Raw genomic sequence first — 20,897 nt, forward strand, 5'->3', positions numbered from 1 at the left:
CAGTGCCAAGATGTAACGGTTACATACACGGCACAGCAGCCCTGTGCCACTGGACGTAAACGTTACGCCCATGGCACAGAAGGGGTTAAAGGATCTCACAACTCAACTGTAATTATCGAAAGAGAGGCTTTTCGAGATGAATTGCAGTCTCCCATGTGTTATATATATTGAATAAAGTACTCCCTGCCGTACAATATAAGTATATTGTAAGTCACCATGAACAAATACAATTATAGTTATTACTGAGTTTTGCTCTCAGTGTTTTTTTACATTTCTTTTTCTGTGAGGATTCTTTATATGCTACATGAGAGTCTAGACTGATCTGGTGCAGTCAGTCTTCACAAGCTATGTAAGTGCTTCATCAACAATTTCTCATTCAGAATGTCTTCACAAGATATGTTTCGTGACAATTTCTAATACAGAGTTTTAATGCAGAGAGCACTGTAAATGTATGAAAAAGTAAACAGAAGAGTGAAGGTGACTAGTGGTCAAACTATAGACTGTGGAACCAGTACCCTGAAATCCCAACTTCCCCCCTTGACCTAGCTGTTTGATCCTGAAGCACCAGAGCTTCAGTTCATGGAATGTGAACAAATACAATGCTTACTCATGACTCATTCAGTGGTTGATTATGCTTCCCCACATACAATATTAATAATATTGATCACTTTTTAATGTGTGTCACACTTGCCAACATCACTTGTGGTTATATTGATTCTGGTCAGATTTAAATGCTTTCCCTTGAATGGTTTCAACAGTAGCTTAAAAAGCAGATAAATATAATTAATCCAAAGCATCTGCCCTCTCTAAAAGCTGTAAATAATAGATGTTACTAGTACCCAACTTAATGGTGCTCAATTAACCATCCTTTGTGAGGTGGGTTGACAGGCCGAGTCAGTCTGGCCACAACTAAAGTTTGTGATCTGCAGTTTCACCTCTTTAGCCATCACTGAGTGCTTAGCATCTGTTAAAGGGGACAAAAAAATTTGACAACAGGTCATAAATTGTATTTTGCCTACGTAGCCAAAAATACCTTTAGACTGCCTGGCAATACCAAACTATCAGACTCTCCTTAATGTTGCTGGCCACATATTTTCGTTTGTGGTGTGCTTCTGTGTAACAAACCAAACTGACAAATGGCTCTTTCACAAAACTAAATAAAATTCCCTCTTCTCTTAGAAGAAATAGGTAAGCTGTTTATCCATCACCTGAGGAACACAGTCACTTTTTTGCACTGTTGTATTATATTTATTCTCTGGTCATGACGTTTTATATTGAGTCTAAGGCCCTCATTATGAGTTTGGTGGTCCCACCAAGGGACCGCCAAACTCACGGGGAGGACGCCACCGCCATGGCGGTGATGTCCCGCCCCAAGCATATTCTAATGTTCCCGCCGGGCTGACCGGCGGGAACATTGCAACACATGTTCCCACCGGGCTGCCCGGCGGGAACAGTGGTAGGATATTGGCTCTTTAAGGGAGGCTAATATCCTAACACTCCAGCACCCTCGGAATGCGCACTGTCTGCAAAGCAGACAGATTGCATTCCGACTGTGCTAGGCAGGGGGCAGTGCAGGGGCCCCCCCTGTTACCCCTGGGACTGGCTTTCCGCAGTCTTTTCATGGCAGGGTCCCCCCATGAAAAGGCTGGCAGAAAGTGGGGTTGTAATCGGTCAGGCGGCACCGAGTTCAGTGCCGCCATGGCTGATTACAAGCCCGACTGCTATCACCCCATCAGGATCTATGATCCTGGCGAGGACTGCGGTCTCCAGGCGGGTCCGCCTGCCAAAGTCGATATTGGCAGTCAGACCTGGATCAAATGGGCTTTATCGTCCATCGTAACACTGCACCAATCCTAAGGCACCTTTATAATGTGCCGAGCAGGGTTCACAAACTGCAAGAGTGAGTTCTAGAAATCTCTCTGGATGCCCGCATGGCATTTGATTCAGTGGAATTGGCATACCTATTTGAGGTCCTAGCTAGGATGGGGTTTGGCCCAGGCTATATTAAATGGGTGCGACTTCTGTACACTGATTCACTTGCACAGGTGAGAGTAAATGGGGGATCATCCCGAGTTTTCCAAATACAGTTGGGCACGCACCAGGTGGGACCAATTGGTCTGTGGTGTACGGTGGTATGAACAATAGGAGGACAGACTTTCTCTTTACATGGATGATGGCCTGCTGTATGTTACGGATCCAGGGCTCATGGTGGCTAGGCTAATGAGATAGCTCATATTTTTGGCCACCACTCCAGATACATAGGCGGTCATTCTGACCGCGGCGGGCGTCCATCGCCGCCCGCCATGCGGTCACCGCCAAATGGCCGCTCCGCGGTCAGGAGACCGCAGGTGCCATTCTGGCTTTCCCGCTGGGCCGGCGGGCGACCGCCAAAAGGGCGCCCGCCGGCCCAGCGGGAAAGCCCCTGCAACATAGAAGCCGGCTCCGAATGGAGCCGACGGTGTTGCAGGGGTGCGACGGGTGCAGTAGCACCCGTCGCGATTTTCACTGTCTGCAAAGCAGACAGTGAAAATCTTCATGGGGCCCTGTTAGGGGGCCCCTGCACTGCCCATGCCAGTGGCATGGGCAGTGCAGGGGCCCCCAGGGGCCCCACAACACCCGTTCCCACCATCCTGTTCCTGGCGGTAAGAACCGCCAGAAACAGGGTGGCGGGAAGGGGGTCGGAATCCCCATGGCGGCGCTGCAAGCAGCGCCGCCATGGAGGATTCCCTGGGCCAGGGGAAAACCGGCGGGAAACCGCTGGTTCCCCTTTTCTGACCGCGGCTTTACGGCCACGGTCAGAATGGCCCTGGAAGCACCGCCAGCCTGTTGGCGGTGCTTCCGTGGTCCCCGGCCCTGGCGGTCATGGACCGCCAGGGTCGGAATGACCCCCATAGTAAATTGGCAAAAATCCCAAATTTACATCCTGTGGGGGAAGCCACCATGACTACTAACCGATTGTACTGTGGTACTGGCTGCGAAGTCTTCCGCTATCTCGAGCTATTTATTACAATGAATCCAGCGTCATTCTTCGAGAAAAACCTGGTGCTGCCTCTGGAAAGACTGAAAAGAGACATCCAGCATTGGAGATCCCTCTGACTGACATTTCTGGGCCAGGCCGCCCTCCATAAAATTATGTTGTTGTCCTGTTTTCTATACATATTACAAAAACACACCCTACCCAGTTCAAAGATCATATTTTCAAGACATACAGAGTGAAATAGGGACTCTACTTTGGGATTGGGCACGGAGTGAATTGGACAACACAAACTAACAAGGGGCCGGTACAACAGCAGCGCAGCTCTACTAGACATTTAAAATTATTACTGGGCAGCCCAGCTGTCCACTATTAATGGTTGGGGCTTTGGGCACCCCAAATAATCAGCCTACCGATGGATAAACTAGTGTTAAAGCAAGGGGGCCACCTTGGGGCACTATATGGACCCTCCAAATGCTTGAAACTCATGGACCCAGTGGCGATAGTAGTGGACATCTGGCACACAGTAACACGGATACTGGGTTGGAGGAGAAAGATCGCGCAGACCACACCGCTCTGGGACACAGCCGCATTGGGAACTGTCTTATCCAGGTGACTGGTTGACACCTGTTCGGTATAAGTCAATAAGGACGCTGAATGAAGGACGATACGCCAATTATAAATGTAATTTAGCTTTACTAGAATTTCAGGTAAATTTAGGCATTTAGCACATTAATAATAGTAGAATAAGAATAGAAATGAAAAGCATCTATTTATATATATAAGTACACTACAAAGAGCATCTATGCATATATATAAGCAAAAAGTTAATTGCCTAATATAAGTTTTGATTAACTGTATACCAAAATGCATCACATTACGATGTTCAGGAAGCAAAATATAAATGAGTTGAATACTTCAGATAAGCTTTGATTTACTGCACACCAAAATGCATGTTTCAATTACTGCTGCAGGCTCACACTACGATGTTTAGAAAGCAAAATATAACCCAGCTGAATACTTCAGATAAGCTTTGATTTACTGCACACCAAAATGCATGTTTCAGTTACTGCTGCAGGCTCACACTACGATGTTTAGAAAGCAAAATATAAACGAGCTGAATACTTCAGGTTATAAACACAGTGCAAGCATAAATAATCAATCATAATAATAGAGCAGAGAAACAAAGGCCTTTCATCCCTGTGTGGAACTTAACTTAGTCCACGAAATGCTGGGAAGCCCTCTACCTCCTGCTTGGACCTCTCTCCCCCTCAAGCATCACGGTCAGCAGAACAGGGAGACAGCGCTGGGACATGGCAGCTTCCACAACTCCATCTGCGAGCTTCAAATCCCTCACCCACACTTCAGTGCTGAAATAACTCCAAGGTTGGATTCTATCTCGTTCTGGCATTTTCTAGTTATGTTATCAGTACTTGGCTGCTCTGCCCTTGTCCAGCCTTTGTTTTCATTCCATGTTCTCCCTGTACTCTCGTTCTCAAGGTTGAGACGGAGTCTTCTACACAAACAAGCTTGAAAATAATATCATGAACTTTTCCACGTTGTTTGGGGGGGTTTCAACAGGCATCACACTCATCTACACTGCTCAAGCTAATTAACCCTTTGCGTCACAATGTCTTCCGCACCTTTCCCTATACTGATCAGGAACACTGAGGCATCTCCCGGATTTTGATTAGTGGGACTTGACTGGCATTGCTAGAGTAGGAGATCTGTGGCAACGGGGTAACATTGTCCCCTTTGCAGAATTACATCAAAAATACCAGCTGACACCTACTGAGATATTCCACTATCAAGCCAGGCATGTGCTCAAGATGACGATACCAAAGACCAAGGCACTGCTGGAGTCCTCACCATTTTTACTGAACATATGCCACAAAAACCCATATTAGTGACATACAAAAAACATACTGCGTCACATGCCTGACGTGCTGACGGGAATGAGAGAGCATTGGTCTCATGATCTGGGTGGCCTCAAGAATGATGATTGGCAGGAGGCCACGGCCTCCCCAGGGAGGTAGCCATATGTTCAGGTTTTTGACTTGTGCAGTTAAAAATCCTCCATCGTACATATTTTCCCCAACCACCTTATTCAAGATGAGTAAACCACAAACGCAAGTTGTATATAGGGTTGTGGCCAAGAGGGTACCTTCTACCACAGGATTTGGGAATTTGGGAATGTTCCAAAATACGAAACCTCTGGGAGGCGATGATCAAGTGTCTGAACAGAGTGTTTGGGACAGCCCTCACTCCGACAGTGAAATGGTGCCTATTGAATGTAAGCTATGGAACAGACTTGATCTGTATGAAACATATCTGTGTAACACTGGGGTTGATCATTGCTAAACAAAACATAGGTAGACTGTGGGGATCAAAACAAGTGCCCCAATTGGACAACTGGAAAAGTGACATGGATTGGTTCATGTTGGCTGAAAAGATGGTCTAGGATGGCCGGGGCTACCCACTAAAATGAAACAAGATTTGGGGACACTGGAATAACTCTAGAGAAGGACCATTTGTCATGAACCAAACATGGTGGCTGCGGGTGATCTGGGAGGCATGGTCACCTCCTGTGCAATTATGAGATTCACGCAAAATGATGATGTGATGCCTTATTTTCTTGACAGAGCTCTAATTTGCAATGTTTTTGTTATTTTTGTTGCTGAAAGTAATAAAAATAATTATATAAAAATGTTAAAGATTTATTTTATGATGGTGTATATTCACCTATGTATCTCTCTAATACATTTGAATTTGTGGTCATGATGACATATGTAGGTTGACAATACCAATTGAGCCTACTCCTTGTATAGATATGTGATGGATCCGTACATACTTTGGAAACACCAACTATAGGGATCATGGTTAAACTGCTGATGTCACAAGGGATCTCCAAAAAACCTAATCTCTGTGGCTGGAGCTGATGAGATACAATAACCAAATTCATGGATCAACCCTTAATAGCACATTTTGACTTGTTATTCTGTGGTACTAACATTACTCTTTATTTGTAGAACACTGATTATTAAATCCTGTTTTGCCAGTTTGACGCACTTGGATTAGATGTACTTCATCTGTTGAAATTGAGTCCGATGATAATACTGAACCATCTACAAGAGGAGGCTGGCAGGCAAGCCAAGTAGAGAATCTGATCCTTCTAAGCTACAATATCCAAAGCCAGCCTTGTTCACCAAGACGAGGAGGGAAAGGAGGTGTTTGCAGAGGATGAGGACCTGGACGAAGAAGAGGACATTGTTACCCCTACAAAGAACATCTTCGAGAAGGTCACTTCACCACCAGGCAGCAGTATTGCTTCTGAGGATTGCCATTCCCCAGCCTTTAACGAAACACCTATGGATGCTAGTTCCTCTTATGTGACAGTTACTTACTTCCACAGCCCTCAAATCACAGGTATCTATGTATATTCTTGTACACGCTTGTGCCATGAAGGTGCATTTCTGGTCTTCTGTCAATCATCTGAAGGAAAACACATCTCTGTTGAGGAGCAGGTATCCCCTAATCATGAATCTCTTCCATCAACCTTCACGCTCTGCAAGCACTGTGCCCATTACTGCATTTATAATCTGCAGACCTATCATCTTTGTAGAGGGTCTATGTGATACAATTGCTGTCTGTACTATGTGCTGCTTATGTCACCTACATACAGTCACTAGTTCTAGCAATAATTACCTTATCTGATCTGCAGTCACATTTTCTGCATTGTGGTATGGTGTATCTGTAACCAGTACTGGCCACGTTGGTCCCCGGACGTTATAGGAGACCCATTCTCACCGGCTCCCCATTGAACCTTAAAGCTTGTTCTTGATAACTTAATGGGTTCTCCTAATTAGCATATACTATATGTTGTGCGTGAGGACGTGCTGGCTTACTTGTACCAAAGTGCTGTGTTCAGTAGTAACCTCCACTTGTACAAACTTGTAAAAACTTTATTCTGGAGTGAAATATTTCAAGGGCATAACCTGGACGTGCTGTAATAGCCAGTTTTGTTTCTTTGTGTCCTCAAGTAATTACATACTGGACCTCTGTCGTTTACCCTTATTTGTACATTCCCATCCACCATTTTAAAACAGATACAGATTGCTTTTCAACATTCAATGAATGAATGGGGATTTTTTTCTTCTCTGCTTTTACTTCAATCAGATTTTCATTCTCTACTGTTTCCCTAACTTTATTTAGGAATACAGCCATGTAATGCATGCTGTAAGGTCTAAGGAAAAACGTGGGGGTTTCCTAATTTATTCACATTAAAGCTACTATGCCTTTATCCCAGTGTCAATTATTACATGAATATGTGAATTAGAAGCATTCTATAATATATGGGATTCTGCAATCCCTTTATAAATGTGTGTGTGTGTGATTTATTTATAATGGATGACTTGGGATGCTCCTATCTATTATGAAGAATAGACATAAGAACTGGATTGTGATAAGTTATTGGCATCTAATTCTGAGTTCACAATGCCTTCTGCTAGAGCCAGAAGCTGAGGTGAAAGCCAGGTCAAGTGAAAATTAAATGTTGCTTTTCTTTCTTCCACTTTATTTTTCTAACTTACAGCGAAAAGCAGGAAGAACATGTTTATTTGTTGAACTCCTTAGAGAATTATAGAAAAGCTAGAATATTTCTGCATGTTCTACACATTCTGAGCTACTGCAGTTTAAAAAAAAAAAAACTGATGTGTATTGAACTGTTTCTGATATCTTTTTGCAACAAATATTAAACAGGTTTTTGATGTGTTAAATTTTGCACTTGAGGTTATTTTTTTATTCTTCATATTTGCAAACATGCTCTCCCTTTCATATGAAAGGGTTACGCACAGTGGGGCATATTTATGAGCCCCTTGCGCCACCGGAGCATCATCTTATATGATGTTCCGGTGGTGCTATGCCCTGCGCCGTATTTTACAAGGTGGCGTTAAGCCACTTTTTGTGGCTTAACCTCACCTTGTAAATACATTCCCTTCTCACACAGCACTTTGCGTGGAAGGGGCGTGCTGTGGGTGTGCCCAGTGCATTTTGACGCTGTCCCCGATTTATGTTTTTTGTAAACCTGAGGCAGTTCCAATATCTAAAGCCACCCCAGGGGTGGCATTAGAAAGGTGCAACGAGGAGGACTACTTTTATTCCTACTCGTTTTTTGCTTTTTCTGTGTGTGCTGTATTCTGCAGCACGCATATAAAAAGCAAAATGCCAGAAATTATTGTTTATGTGCGGGAAGATGTCCCTTCCTGCACATAAACAATAATTTCAAAACAACGCTTTTGCACTTCTGTGTGTGCTGCATCCTGCACACACACAGAAGTGCCAAACCACCATTAATGATTGTTTATGTGCAGGAAGGGACACGTTCCCGCTCATAAACAATCAAACCCCTCAACGCAGACATCCACGCACGATGGTGCAAGGATGCCTGTATTGGTGCTAGGTAGCACAATTCAGTCCCAGCGCAGGGGGAAATGCAGGGGTGCGTCTTATTCTAATAAATACGGTGCATCCCTGCATTTCTAAAGTGACAAAGCGTGGTGCTGCGCCACTTTTCAGTAAATCTGGCCCTAAGGTTTTAAGTGGCCTGTGGGATAGGTGATGGTGTAACTATATGTTATATGGGATAAAGTACACCTGCTGTACATGATAAGGATAATCCATGTCACCTGGGAGTTCCATAACCTTATAAAGCAACTCAGCCTTCTGCCTCATTTCTCTACATGGTTATAAAACTCCTTTGTGTACTGCAATATCCTTGTAATGACAGCATGGGGTTCTTTATCCCGTATATTAAAATACATAGTGAATGTAACACACATTTTTACATGTTATACCTAAGTACATAGTAAATTAGCAATGATTGTAAGTGACACGGTGAACAAATGCATAATGTGAAGGGCCTCTTAACAGCCATGTAAGGCAAATCACAAAACTCATACAAATGAAACTCACAGCTTACAGTGTTCCTACCCCATGGCTGTTTTTCATTTTCTTCCTCATGATCATACAATCAGCTTGTGTGTAGGCACCTAATATCTATTGTGTACTGGGCTTTACTTGAAAAAAACACCATACGCCTACACTTCAAGGTAAGTTAAACAGTTGATTGGATCAACATTTGTGTAGGGAACTTGACGGAGCTGTTTGAAAAAAAGAAAAGCAATTCGCCCATTTTGGGCAAAAATAATGCATTTTGCTTTAGGAAATAAACTACAAATGCAATGAAAAAACAAGAGATAGATGTCGCACTCTACAAAGGTTGCATGTGAAGAGGGAAAGAAAGCACACCGAAAATTGGGGTTCGTCAATCTTTGATTTCTGTTTAATTTGGCACGACTGGCACATGGAGTGTGCAGAATAGAGCACTTTAATTGGTGAAGAAATCATTTCCAGCAGAGTGGTAAACATATATTTTTTTTAATCCTTATTATGTTCACGCTCTTTGGTGTGTCTTTTCTTCCACTAGCTGCAAAAAAAACCTTGCTTAAGCAAATGCGAAAGATTGGCAATGCTATGAACCGCCTCAAATTGTGCATTGATGCCGACATTATATTGGAAAATATTCAAGAAGTAGTGCTGCTGAGACAGCATAAAAGATTTATAGATTTCCAGAAAAAACAAACTACAGCCATAGATGTAAAGTTTAATACCACTGTGTGGTCACCACCTAGTTGTACTGGTCGCCTCGTGTGGAATGGCATGCCGACCTGCGCATTGTGATCCATGTGCAGGATTTTCTAGCGGCTAGAACCAAATGCCCTACTCTGACTAGTGTGCTGGAGCGCATTGGCATGCAGTGGGACACTATTCAAATGCAGCTTACTTCCACTACCATTCCAATGCTATTGTGTGAGTGTGGGACAAGACGTACCACCCAGATTAAGACCAGTCTGTAGCTGGCAGGCAGTTAGAAACGTGTTAGCAGTCACTAAGAACTTGTGAGATATGCCTCCCCTGGCAAACAGATGATGTCTAGGAAGCCCACTGTGACTCTGGGTCACACGTTTCCAGTGCTGGAGTCAGGTATAGTTATGCTGTTGGAAATCTCTAGTGGTTCATCACTTCAAAATGACGCAGAGGAACTATTGTTTTGTCGTGGTTTGAGCCCTCCTGATTTATGTGGGGCTGCCACTCTGCCAAACCCTAAATGAAGCCCTCTGTTTCTAGAGAATCTGTTGTTTTCGTGCCACACCAGCCAGAAAGGACAGTGGTGCAGGAATGCACTGGTAGAAACTTGGCAGCAGTCTCAGAGAACGTGTTTACCTTTATTTCTCCTTGTTATTTTCTTCTTCTACGTGTGCTGAATTCTCCAGCACACATAGGAAGAGGAAAATGCCTCTGAGGATTGTTTATGCACAGGAAGCAATACCTTCTTGCACTAAAACAATCCTGCCTGTAACTCAGGCACCTTAGCACCATGGCGCAAGTGTGCCTGTGTTGGCGCTAGACTGCAGTCAGTGCAACAGAGCAGGAATGCATCATATCTTAGTAAACATGGCACACTCTTGCTCTCTCCCTGTCATGCAGCACAGCAATTTGTCTTGCTAAGTTGCATGACGTTTAAGTAAATATGGGCCTTGGTACCCGCTGTAAAGGTCGTGAGTCACATGACTTGCATATCTTGGCAATTGCCCTTTGTGTATTCCTCCCAGACAATGAGACATAGGGGGACTAAGTGTTGGCCAGGTGGGCCATCCTGCCATGATGGGTGGGGCAGAGTTGTTCCGTGTACCTCTTACATTTCAAAGGGCTCCCTCCTGCACACACACAAAGGAGCCTGACACCAGGCTTATGTCGTTCCATTTTACTTGGAGCCATGGCAGGGTTTGGGAAGAACTTTCCAGAACCAGATGTGGGGGTAGCCAGGATGGTACCCTCACTTCAGATGCTGTTACCAGATAAAAAATATTGGACTCCTGAACCACCTCTTCAGTACACTCCTGGACCTGTGGACATTACAGAGAGAGAACTGCCTTGTTCCCCAGATAACTGTTGTGCTGCTTGAGGCTTGCTTTGTTCCTTAGATGACTGCCGTGCTGCTTGAGACCTGTCCTGCACCTTGAGAAGGAAGACTGAACCTGCTTCCTTCACCTCAGCATAACGTGAGTGACTCCAAAGGGTCGTTGGCTGATCTCCTGTTCTGAGCTACAGGGACACAACAAGCTCCAGAGGCCTCCCTGCAACTGCCCTGGACCTGCAGGCCACTGCTACAGTGAGTCCCTGATCGCTAAGGGTGCCTCTCTAGCACCTAGACATTTGGCTGGCATCAGAGTGCACTTCTGTGCAAGAAAGGTGAAATTCTTAAGTGTTTGGCTCTTTGCAAATGTAAATGGATTAGTTTATGCCAAGACTCTGTCACCCATGCCTACAGACTAGGTGAAGCGCCAGTGAATTTTACTGCTCACGTTACAGCAAGCACCAATGCAAAGCCCTCCAGCAACAACCATCTCTGACGCCTGGCTGGATCCTAGCATTGCAGCGGTGAACATCCACAATTCCAGGCCTGCTCCTCAGATTACAGCAACGATCTCCTGCTACTCGCAGCCTTCACCACTGCGAATGGAACTCTTTGTTTCTGACATTGAGAAGGTAACTTTTTCAGACTATCCTGGTCCCTCCATCTGGCCCACACTCCATTGCAGAAGGCCAGAACCTGTGAATTTTTCCTGGTATAGCAGGACCAGATGACGATGAGCAGTGCTTTGTTGTTTTAGGTGCTAGATCTTCCTAAAACTTTAAAATTGAATATCTCCGATTCTACTGATTGGATTTTTTGTTGCTCTGATATGATTTTGTTTATTGAAATTTACCCCATTTTTTCTAAATCGTGTGAGAAGTTTCATATGTTTTCACGTTATTGTTGTTTGAGTGCTTCATAAATACTTAACGCAGTGACTCTAAGTTAAGCCTGACCACTTTTGTGCCAAGCCACCAGAGGCTTAAGCGCAGGCTAATTTAGTGGCTTTGGTGGTTCACCCCGGCCAGGATTGTGGTTGTTGCTTGAATGGGGTTTTTCCCCCACTCAATCAAAAGCCTAATTTCTGACACAGTGATTAATAATTAATTATAGATTAAAAATGCATAATACTTTCACGCATTGACATTGTCTTTGTGTACCACTCGCTCCTGCACACAATGCCCTATCTACAATATTTCTATCTCTGACCATGTCCATGTAGCTTTCTGCTGGTCTGACACACCCCTCTCACATAGAAGCCTCTCACACTGGCGCTTGCCCTCCCACCACCAACTACTGCGAGATCCTGTAGATGTTGAGGAAATACATAAGGCGATCGGAGAATACTTTACCAATGACTCTCCATTGGATACGTCCGTACACACCCAGTGGGATGGGTTCAATGGTCATATATGGGGAGTGATCTCTTCCATAGTCATTGCCCGATGGCGGGAGACTCGCCTAGTGGGGGCCAACCTGATGATGGAGCTCAAGGACCTAACGTGACAGGACAAGGTGAACCCATCACACAGGAACAAATACCAGCTTGCACTGTTGAGGGGTCAATTAAGAGCCCATAGGACCAATAAGGCAAAACGATCCCTCCTAGCCCTACAACAGAAATTTTATGAGAAGGGCAATAAGATGGGCTCCTTTCCAGCTCATAGACTTTGCCATATGCTATCTGAGACACACATAACTAAACTCCATAATGACACTCAGGAATGGGTGGCTGCCGAATGGGACAAGCAGCAAATATTCCAGGATTATGGCCAATCCCTATACCAGAACGAATATGTTTCTCCTGAGCTGATCGTTACCTACTTGTGATCCTGGGACTGGGATCCACTTCTCCCCCACATGCAGAACTCCTCGACACCCCCATTACACAGGAGGAACTGAGGGTGGCCGCGTGGAGCCTATCCCTGGGGAAGACTCCCGGCCCAGATGGGTTTTCACTTAGCTTTTACCACCTGGTAATCCCTGACCTACTGGCCCACCTCCTTCAGCTGTTCAACTCCTTCACTCAGGCCTCAGGGCTTGTGTCATCCATGCGGGCAGTAGAGATCACCCTCATACTCAAACTGGCCAAGGACACGGCCCAGTGGCCTCCTATCATCCCATAGCCTTACTTAGCACCAACACCAAATTATTCACCAAGATTCTGGCAACTAGATTAGAACAATACCTCCCAGGCCTTACTGACCCCGATCAGGTGGGCTTTGGCCATGGCAGACAGGGCATAGACAATGTCCACCAGGTTGCCCATTTGGCAGAAAAGGCATATCGCTATTGTATACCTGCATGATTTCTCTTCCTCAATGTGAAGAAGGTGTTCGACAAGGTACACTGGCCTCTCCCCCAGGCAGTCCTTGGCAAGGTAGACTTAGGCCCAGGCAAACTGTCCAAAACCATGGCGTCCTACACCGACCCTACCACCACCATACGGGTAAATGGGCAGCAGTTGCCGGCGATTAATCTCCGCTGTAGGGCGAGACAGGGATGCCCCCTTTTGCCTCTTTTATTCGCCTTAGTGGTGGAGCCTTTATCTATCAGGATTTGGTGAACAGCGGGAGCGGCAGGTATCCCTTTTGGTGGACGGGAACACAATATCAGCATGTTAGATGATGATTTTCTGCCTACCCTGACCAACCCAGAGCTTTCCTTGCCCGCTCTGGTTGACTGTCTACGGGCCTTTAAAGCAGTTTCAGGGTTTAAGATCAATATGTAAAAAATGACCATACCTGACCAGGACATGCCAACTCTGCAGCACCTGGTGCTGTTCCAGTGGGTGCTGGATAGGATTCGATACCTTAGCCTCAATATCACCACCACCCTGTCCCCTTGGACACAAGCTAACTGGCCTCCCCTTCGATGCACAATACTGGCGGACTTTCGACGATGGAAATCACATCACATTTCACCACATTAACGTGGAAAAAAATGAATGTACTCCCTGGAATTCTCTACCTTTTTCAGATGCTTCCCACTCCTGTCCTTCAGAGTGAAAACCAACAGCTTCAGGGCAATGTCCACTCCTTTATCAATAATGAGAAACACCCATGTATCACTAATACGGTGCTGATGTTACCACGCAACAAAGGGGGCCTGGCCTGCCCAAACTTTCTTGTCCACTGTAGGAAAGTGCCTCTTTTTGACATGGTTACCCCCACTTTTTGCCTGGTACTTGATGTGATTTAGACTGAAAGTGCACTGGGTTCCTGTCACCCAGGTCCCCAGTGCCCGATCTCTTTCCCAAAACTGTACAACTGTTTCCCCAGTTGGCAAATCCTTTAGCACCCTCTGTAAGTCCCTGGTAAATTGTACCCCTCGTACCTAGGGCCTGAGGTACTAAAGAGGGTCCCTAAGGGCTGCAGCACGAATTGTACCACCCTAAAGTACCCCTCACCAAGCAACTGATAGGCTGCCATTGCAGGCTGCGTGTCTTGCTGCAGACAAAAGTGAAAACATGACATGGCACACATCCCGTGTGCTATGTCCCCTAACACTGCATGCAATATATGTAAGTCACCCCACACAGCAGGCCTTACAGCCCTAAGGCTGGGTGCATTATATTACATGTGATGTCTTTGTTGATTCCTAGACATCGTAAGTGGGCAGGGAAGCCATTTTAAATGCATGTGCTGGACACTGGTCAATACGAGTTCTCCAGCTACATGATGGCTTCACTGAAGATAGGGATGTTTTCTATCAAACATTTCGTATTGATAAACCCACACTGATGCCAGTGATGGATTTATCAATACCTGCACCGAGAGAGAGGCCTACTGAAAGCCTATAAGACTCTGGTGTGCTTGCTGACTAGTTTGAGCCAGCCTGCCACCACCAAACAAGAGTCTGGACCCCTAACATGAAAGCTGTTGTTCTTGGACGGTCAGCTACAAAATCTGTTCTGGGAGGGGTGTTACAGACCCCCCCCCCCCAACAGGGTGACCTGCAAATCTCCATTCTAAGGCGGGGAGCTTCAAAGAAGCCCACTGCCCTTGGTATGCAGATCTGGCTTCCCTCACAAGGGAAATGCAAATCCCCACTTCCATTTGGCACCTGGGCAGGCGGGAAATTTAGTATTCAAAGAGGTGTATTCACCCCTCGGGTCAGTCCCACCCTAAGGTGAGCTGCCTGATGTGGACCACACATTTCAGAATCTGGCATTGTGGTGTTGGCAGATTTAGAAATTCTGGCACAGGGGTATGACCACTTTCCATAGGAAGTGGTCATATAGGGGAAATAGTGACCTCAGGAGTAAGTAGCCCATTAGCTACACCCTGCACTCCCTGAAACACCCCTAAATTCAGTATTTAAGGGAGCCCCTGGCACTAGAGAAGCAGATCCTAATGACCTAACAAGACTAAGGACACTGAAGAGCCGAGAGAGCAGAAAAGGAGAAAAGAAGCAGCTGACCTGGTACCAACCCTGTGGGCCTAGCTTCATTCCTTGTCGAAATCTGCACCAAAGTCGATTCGTCTTGTAGCTGTGACTCCTGCCTGCTTTCAGTAAAGACTAAAGACCTCCTGTGAACAGCAAACCTGTTCTCCTCCAAACTCCAAAGAAAAGACTCTAAAGCCTCCAGGACTGCCAAAACCCGACACCTGAAGCCACCACTGCACCCGTCGTCTCTGGCCTGAGTTGAAGTGGCCCACCAGTGCCAACAAGGTTCCCCAGCGCTCCAGAGTCCATTGTGGTTTCAACCCCCCTGGATTCGTCAACGATGCCTGCAGCCTCTGCAAGCAGCCCCCCTCTACCACAACTACTCTGGTAAGGAAAACTCGACACCTGAAGGTGCCCATCGCCCCTGAACTGTGGAGAAGAGGACCAAAAGTGCCTACCTGTGCCCGAGTATGGAGAGGGCTAAGCCCTGCTGTTGGTTCAGCCCGACTGGCTTCCTTGCCAGAGCCTGCAGCCTCTTTTCACAGTGACTGATCTCCATTGAAACGCATTGGGCACCAAACGCTGTTTTGCAACCTGCACCTGGCCATCCCAGTGTTGCTGGTGGTGTACTGCTGGTGCTGCCTTGGACCTTGCCCACCACTCACCTTAACTCCTGGAGATTGGTCTTGTAAGTCATTGTACTCTACCAGTTTGCATAACTTGTTCTTCCTCCCGTAGGATAATATTGCAGAATACAGAAATTGTGCCCGCTTTTTAAAGTGAAAAGAATTTATGTATAAAAACATACTTACCTGAACGATTTTTCTCTGACGCAGAAACATATATAAAGATACTTGCTATTTTTATAAATTAGTGTGGATCTCCTTTTTGGGTTGTGTGTCTCATTTATTTACCATTCTGTGTATTTGTGGATGTCTTGCACCTCTCAATGTTAAGCTTAAGGCTGCTTGACCACCCTATCTCCAAATAAAGCACTTTGGGATTGCATAGCATGCCCCTGTCCACTTATTGGGGAACCCCTGGACTCTTTGCAAGGCAAATCTTGTTATTGCCTCTTTGACATACCACATGAAGAGCCAGCTTCCTACAAATATTCAACTGCACACCTGTGTTATGTTTCAGATTGGGTAGTGTGGGCCAGTGAAAAGCACTGGTTCCATATGGACGCGCAGTGGCATGTCGCCACTGTAGGACTTGGTCTGGTTGCCGAAACACATGTGGTTGCACAGTGCCTGCCTTGCCACTCCCACAAAGACAGTCCCTGACAACTGGGAGAGGTTAGCGCTCAAGAGGGGTCTCACAACCTTTCCTTCCCCCAAAACTCCTGTAGCGCGAAACCCAGATTTTGCCCTTGCACTCACCCCAGCATCTCAGTCCGGGAAACAGCATGCAAACTCATGTGCCAATGGTACTATACCCTGGCATGCCTTGCTCACATCCATCCCTCTAGGTCCTTGCAATGCTGGCGGTGTGACTTTATTGTAGGAGACTTTTACCACATTTAGTGTTCCTGCAATGTTATCACGAACTTTTGGAAGTAAATTCTCGGACACGGAAAAGCTGTGATAGGCTTCCCCCCTACTCCCCCTCCCCACAAATCAAACGGTAATTCTAGGCATCAGACCCTCCAATATAAGTGCTATGACCCATGCAGATTGGAAATTGACTAGCTACATGCTTCATGCGGCGCATCAGTAGCCCTAGCATGGAAACAACAGGCACCTCTGCCCTTGGCCCATTGGTTCACCTGCCTCTGGCATGTCATGGCAATGAAACAGATGTCACACCATCTTCACCACACAGAGGCCAAGTTCCAAACCAAATGGCGCTCACTGCTCCAGTACTTTCAACACATAGAATTTACTTGCTTCAACCTCCCACGATTGAGGGCATTGCAACTCCGATCATTCTCACCACTCCCAAGGTGAGAACTTATTACCCGCCACACGCCTTATTCAATCTCTTACTCTCTACACGCTTGCAGGACTGACATCCCTATGTGACTTGGAAATGCCACATTTTATTTTCTTCAAGTTCATTGGTCATTTGTTTCTTTTGTTCAGTGTTGCGCTGTAATGCAACCAAGGGGTGGCTTCTCCGTATTAGTGGAGGAGCGTCACCCCCCTGCTCAGTCAGGCAGTGACAAATAATTATTTGTCACTCTGACTGAGCCATGGGAGTCTAGGGTGGCCTAGGCCATGGCAGGGAGGAGGAGTGGTGGGCACTTGTAAGTTATTTTTAATCCCCCCTACCCCAACCCCCGCCACTTTTGATTGGCGGCAGCCACCACTGCATGCATCTGCTGCTGCATGCATCTGCTGCATATTTTCTTGTTCTTTCAATGCAATGCTCAATGCTAATAGCTTTGTATGCACTGTGCACATTTCGCGTTCTTGATTCATGCATGCAATATGATATGTCTACAATATGGTGAAATATCCACCTTCTGTATTACTAAACCCTTCAATAAAAAAGACTTTGAGTAAAAAAAATATGGTGACAGCATTCTTATAGCTTTACATGACCTGAAATAGTCTGAATTGACACACTTATAGGAGTACGATGGTTAGTAGTTCTATTGGTACTGTCATTGTCAGCACGAGTAGGGACAATGGGTGGTGCAGGCTGCAATGGCCTCATGAGAAGGGCCCCAGCACTTACTTTTTTACAAATTGTGGGTGCACAATGCATGTGCATGTTGGAGGTACAGCAGGTCAGAAGCTTTTAGGTGTCTAAGGTACAGGCTGAGCTGTGCTTGTGGATCACAGGCTGAATAGGTCTGTGCTATCTGTATGTCATAGATTCAGTTGATCTGGAATGCCCAATTGTTTCACAAGCATGGTGAGTTAGCAATTCATGAGCATCTCTCTGGAGCAGTGTGGCAGCTGCTTCAAGTATTTCAGATGTAAAAAAGCTTTGCTGGTTGGCAGTGGATGTTTGTAATAAGTGTTGTAGGCTTGCAGTTCCTGTAGAATGCAGTGCCTGCGTGTAACAGAAGCAGCAGTATGCCTACATATTTCCTAAGCCCTGTGAGTGGGCTGGTGTGTGTTTTAGTGGGCATGGTGATTCTTTGATGCCTGTTTCATAGTTCTAGTGGGAAAGTCTGTGTTTTTCAGGCACAGTGTCCAGCAGACACAGCGGGTCTGCAGAGCCTGTATATGTTGTACACGCATTAGGTCATCAGTGTCTCTTTGGGAAGAGAAGTGGGTCACTGTCTGCAGTACATGTGCATCTCACGTGCATGTATGCTGCACCAGTTATTAATAGATTGTTTTCCACAGTACGCTCATCTGTCATTCAAATGCATTTAGCAACAGACATTGTGAACCTCGTCGATCATTTAGGAAAGAGCTACAAATGCTGTTTTCTATGGCAGCAGTATGGCTGTCCTTTGTGAGAAATTGGGTTGAAAGGTGTCTCTTTTCGGACTCACGTCTATGGACTCACGGTATATTCGCACTGGGGTGTTGGGGCTGATAGCGCGTCCAGTCTTTATAAATTACTTGTACTTGGACACGCCGGAGGTCGGTGAACCTTTTGACTAGTCGGATCACTCAAATCAATAATCAATAATCATTTATAATCAATGACCAATACTCAATTAATAGATCAAACAACAAATTTGTTAAACAGAAAATCAGTAATTAGACACACCATGACCTTTCAGTCATGAATAACCACAGCTGTTTATTAAAGGTTAATGAGTTTATTTCCCTATATTAACAAAGCTAATACAATATAAGTAAGTCTCAAAATCAAATGATATACGTATACGAACATTACTAGCTGTCCATAGCGACGGAAGAAACTCAATCTACGCAAAATCTGGATTATAATGCACTCGGTTATAGCAATACAAATCACTAATACAAGTAACTGAATTTGACTAATTGCATACATCGGTCAGCATAACAAGATTTCAATTTAGCATGGTGCATTAAATGAATGCCTCAACTAACCTCTGATTAGCATTGGCATGTGGGGCTTCATGCAAAACGAATTTAGTCAACACAAATTTAGAAAACTTCTAGCTTGGGCTCTGTCAAAATAAGCAGTTGGTACCTAAGAAGGAAAACACAATGCATAATACAATTATCCTTTCATAATTACCAAATACAATCAGCATTCAAGGAAAAGTCTTCGTCCTTCAGGTACCGGTTCGATCAGCATGGGGCAGATTTCAAAGGGGCAAAGTTAAAGCAAGTTTCCTTGCGGCAGCAAGGAAAATGGGGCAAAAGTTCCTGCATGGACAAGACAGGGCAAAATTAAAGTCTCTAGGATGAGAATTCTTAAAGTCTCTTTCTCTGGGACAGAGAAAAGGCATCAAAGTGTCATTTAAAATGGCGTCTTGAATCTGGCTTCAAAATGGCATCAAAGAAAATGTCTGACTTCTCTTTGTCCGGTGGGTTTAAGTAAGAAACGTTCCAAATTCTTCAGGGTCTTCCATTGGAGGGTTCATAGGGTGGCTTCCTTTTGACCAATGAATAGTATCTTTCTCTTAGTACTCATTTATGCATTAGGTGTCCTTGGAGCTTTGGAACACAAGTAGCAACAAAGTTTGCCAATTATTTCTGTAACAGTGTCCTTATTGTCTGCACCTGCAGAAACTGACCTTGCTTCAAAGGAGATGAAACTTGCCTAGCACAAAATCTTAAGATAAGTGTATTAGTCATTCTACTGGAAAAATACAGCTTTTACATTTAAAATACGTTTTGGTTAATACAAGTGAAAACCACACAGTTAAATTTGAGACCAGGCAACTAGGCCAAAGCCTCTGCTAAATTTAAGCTAATCATATAACAGTTTTTAACAAGAAAATCATAGAATACATTTGCAATTATGACGGATTACTACATTGTCAATTCTTCATGATTAATTAAGCTCGTTTACAATAATGACGAACTACCTTGTGGGCACATTTTCCCACATACACTATTTTTCTTTGCTAAAATCACACTACCTTATACGATTATGTTACATGATATATGAATATTTGTTAGTCTTTCTTTTTCTGCTTCATCAGGACCAAAGACCTTCTAATCACTGATGCAAGATTGGTCCAAAGGGCACCTCCTCATAGTGGTATAGGTTTCAAATGGCCTCTGATCACTGAAGTGAATGGACCAAGAATGTGTAATTGGTTCATTGATTATAAAGTTCGTCTTCTCACTGAGCCATGGGTTGGATGATAATCTCAACATTGAAACATGAGGTCCTATTATCACGAAAGCAGGGGCTTTAAAACCTTTCTGTCCACCGAGGCATGGGGTGCTATGGCCGTCTCTTAACTAAGGATTGGGGGAGGGTCCAAAGGTTGCCTCCTTGGTAATCCCCGAGTTGCCATCAGGTCCCAAGGTATCTTCTAGCTGCCTTATGTGTTTTTTCACATCTCATTTCTGAGACATGGGTTTCCTGGGGAATGAGGGGCATGGTACCAAGGGCCTATTCTATCTATGTCCCCAAGGTGTGCTCTGAGGAGTGAGGTTCTTTGGGTTTTTCTCGCTCTAAGGGGTGTGTCCCAGGGCATCTCTTCAATGT

The 20,897-nt window shown here is 45.0% G+C and overlaps 1 protein-coding gene across 2 annotated transcripts in view; it reads left to right on the plus strand.

The window, feature by feature from the left end:
• Window positions 1-20,897, plus strand: part of LOC138295533 (spermatogenesis-associated protein 7 homolog) — a 1,079,396-nt gene that overhangs the window by 930,433 nt on the left and 128,066 nt on the right. The window contains exon 11 of one of the 2 annotated variants that reach the window (XM_069233896.1): window positions 6,034-7,039. The exons of the other annotated variant lie outside the window; for it this stretch is intronic. Coding sequence (XP_069089997.1) covers window positions 6,034-6,132 — 99 coding nt within the window. The 3' untranslated portion in view covers window positions 6,133-7,039. Of the gene's footprint in view, window positions 1-6,033; window positions 7,040-20,897 lie in introns of those variants that run through there. 2 annotated transcript variants of the gene reach the window in all.

This window comes from Pleurodeles waltl, chromosome 5 (assembly GCF_031143425.1).
Source record: "Pleurodeles waltl isolate 20211129_DDA chromosome 5, aPleWal1.hap1.20221129, whole genome shotgun sequence".
NCBI classification, from domain to species: Eukaryota; Metazoa; Chordata; class Amphibia; order Caudata; family Salamandridae; genus Pleurodeles; species Pleurodeles waltl.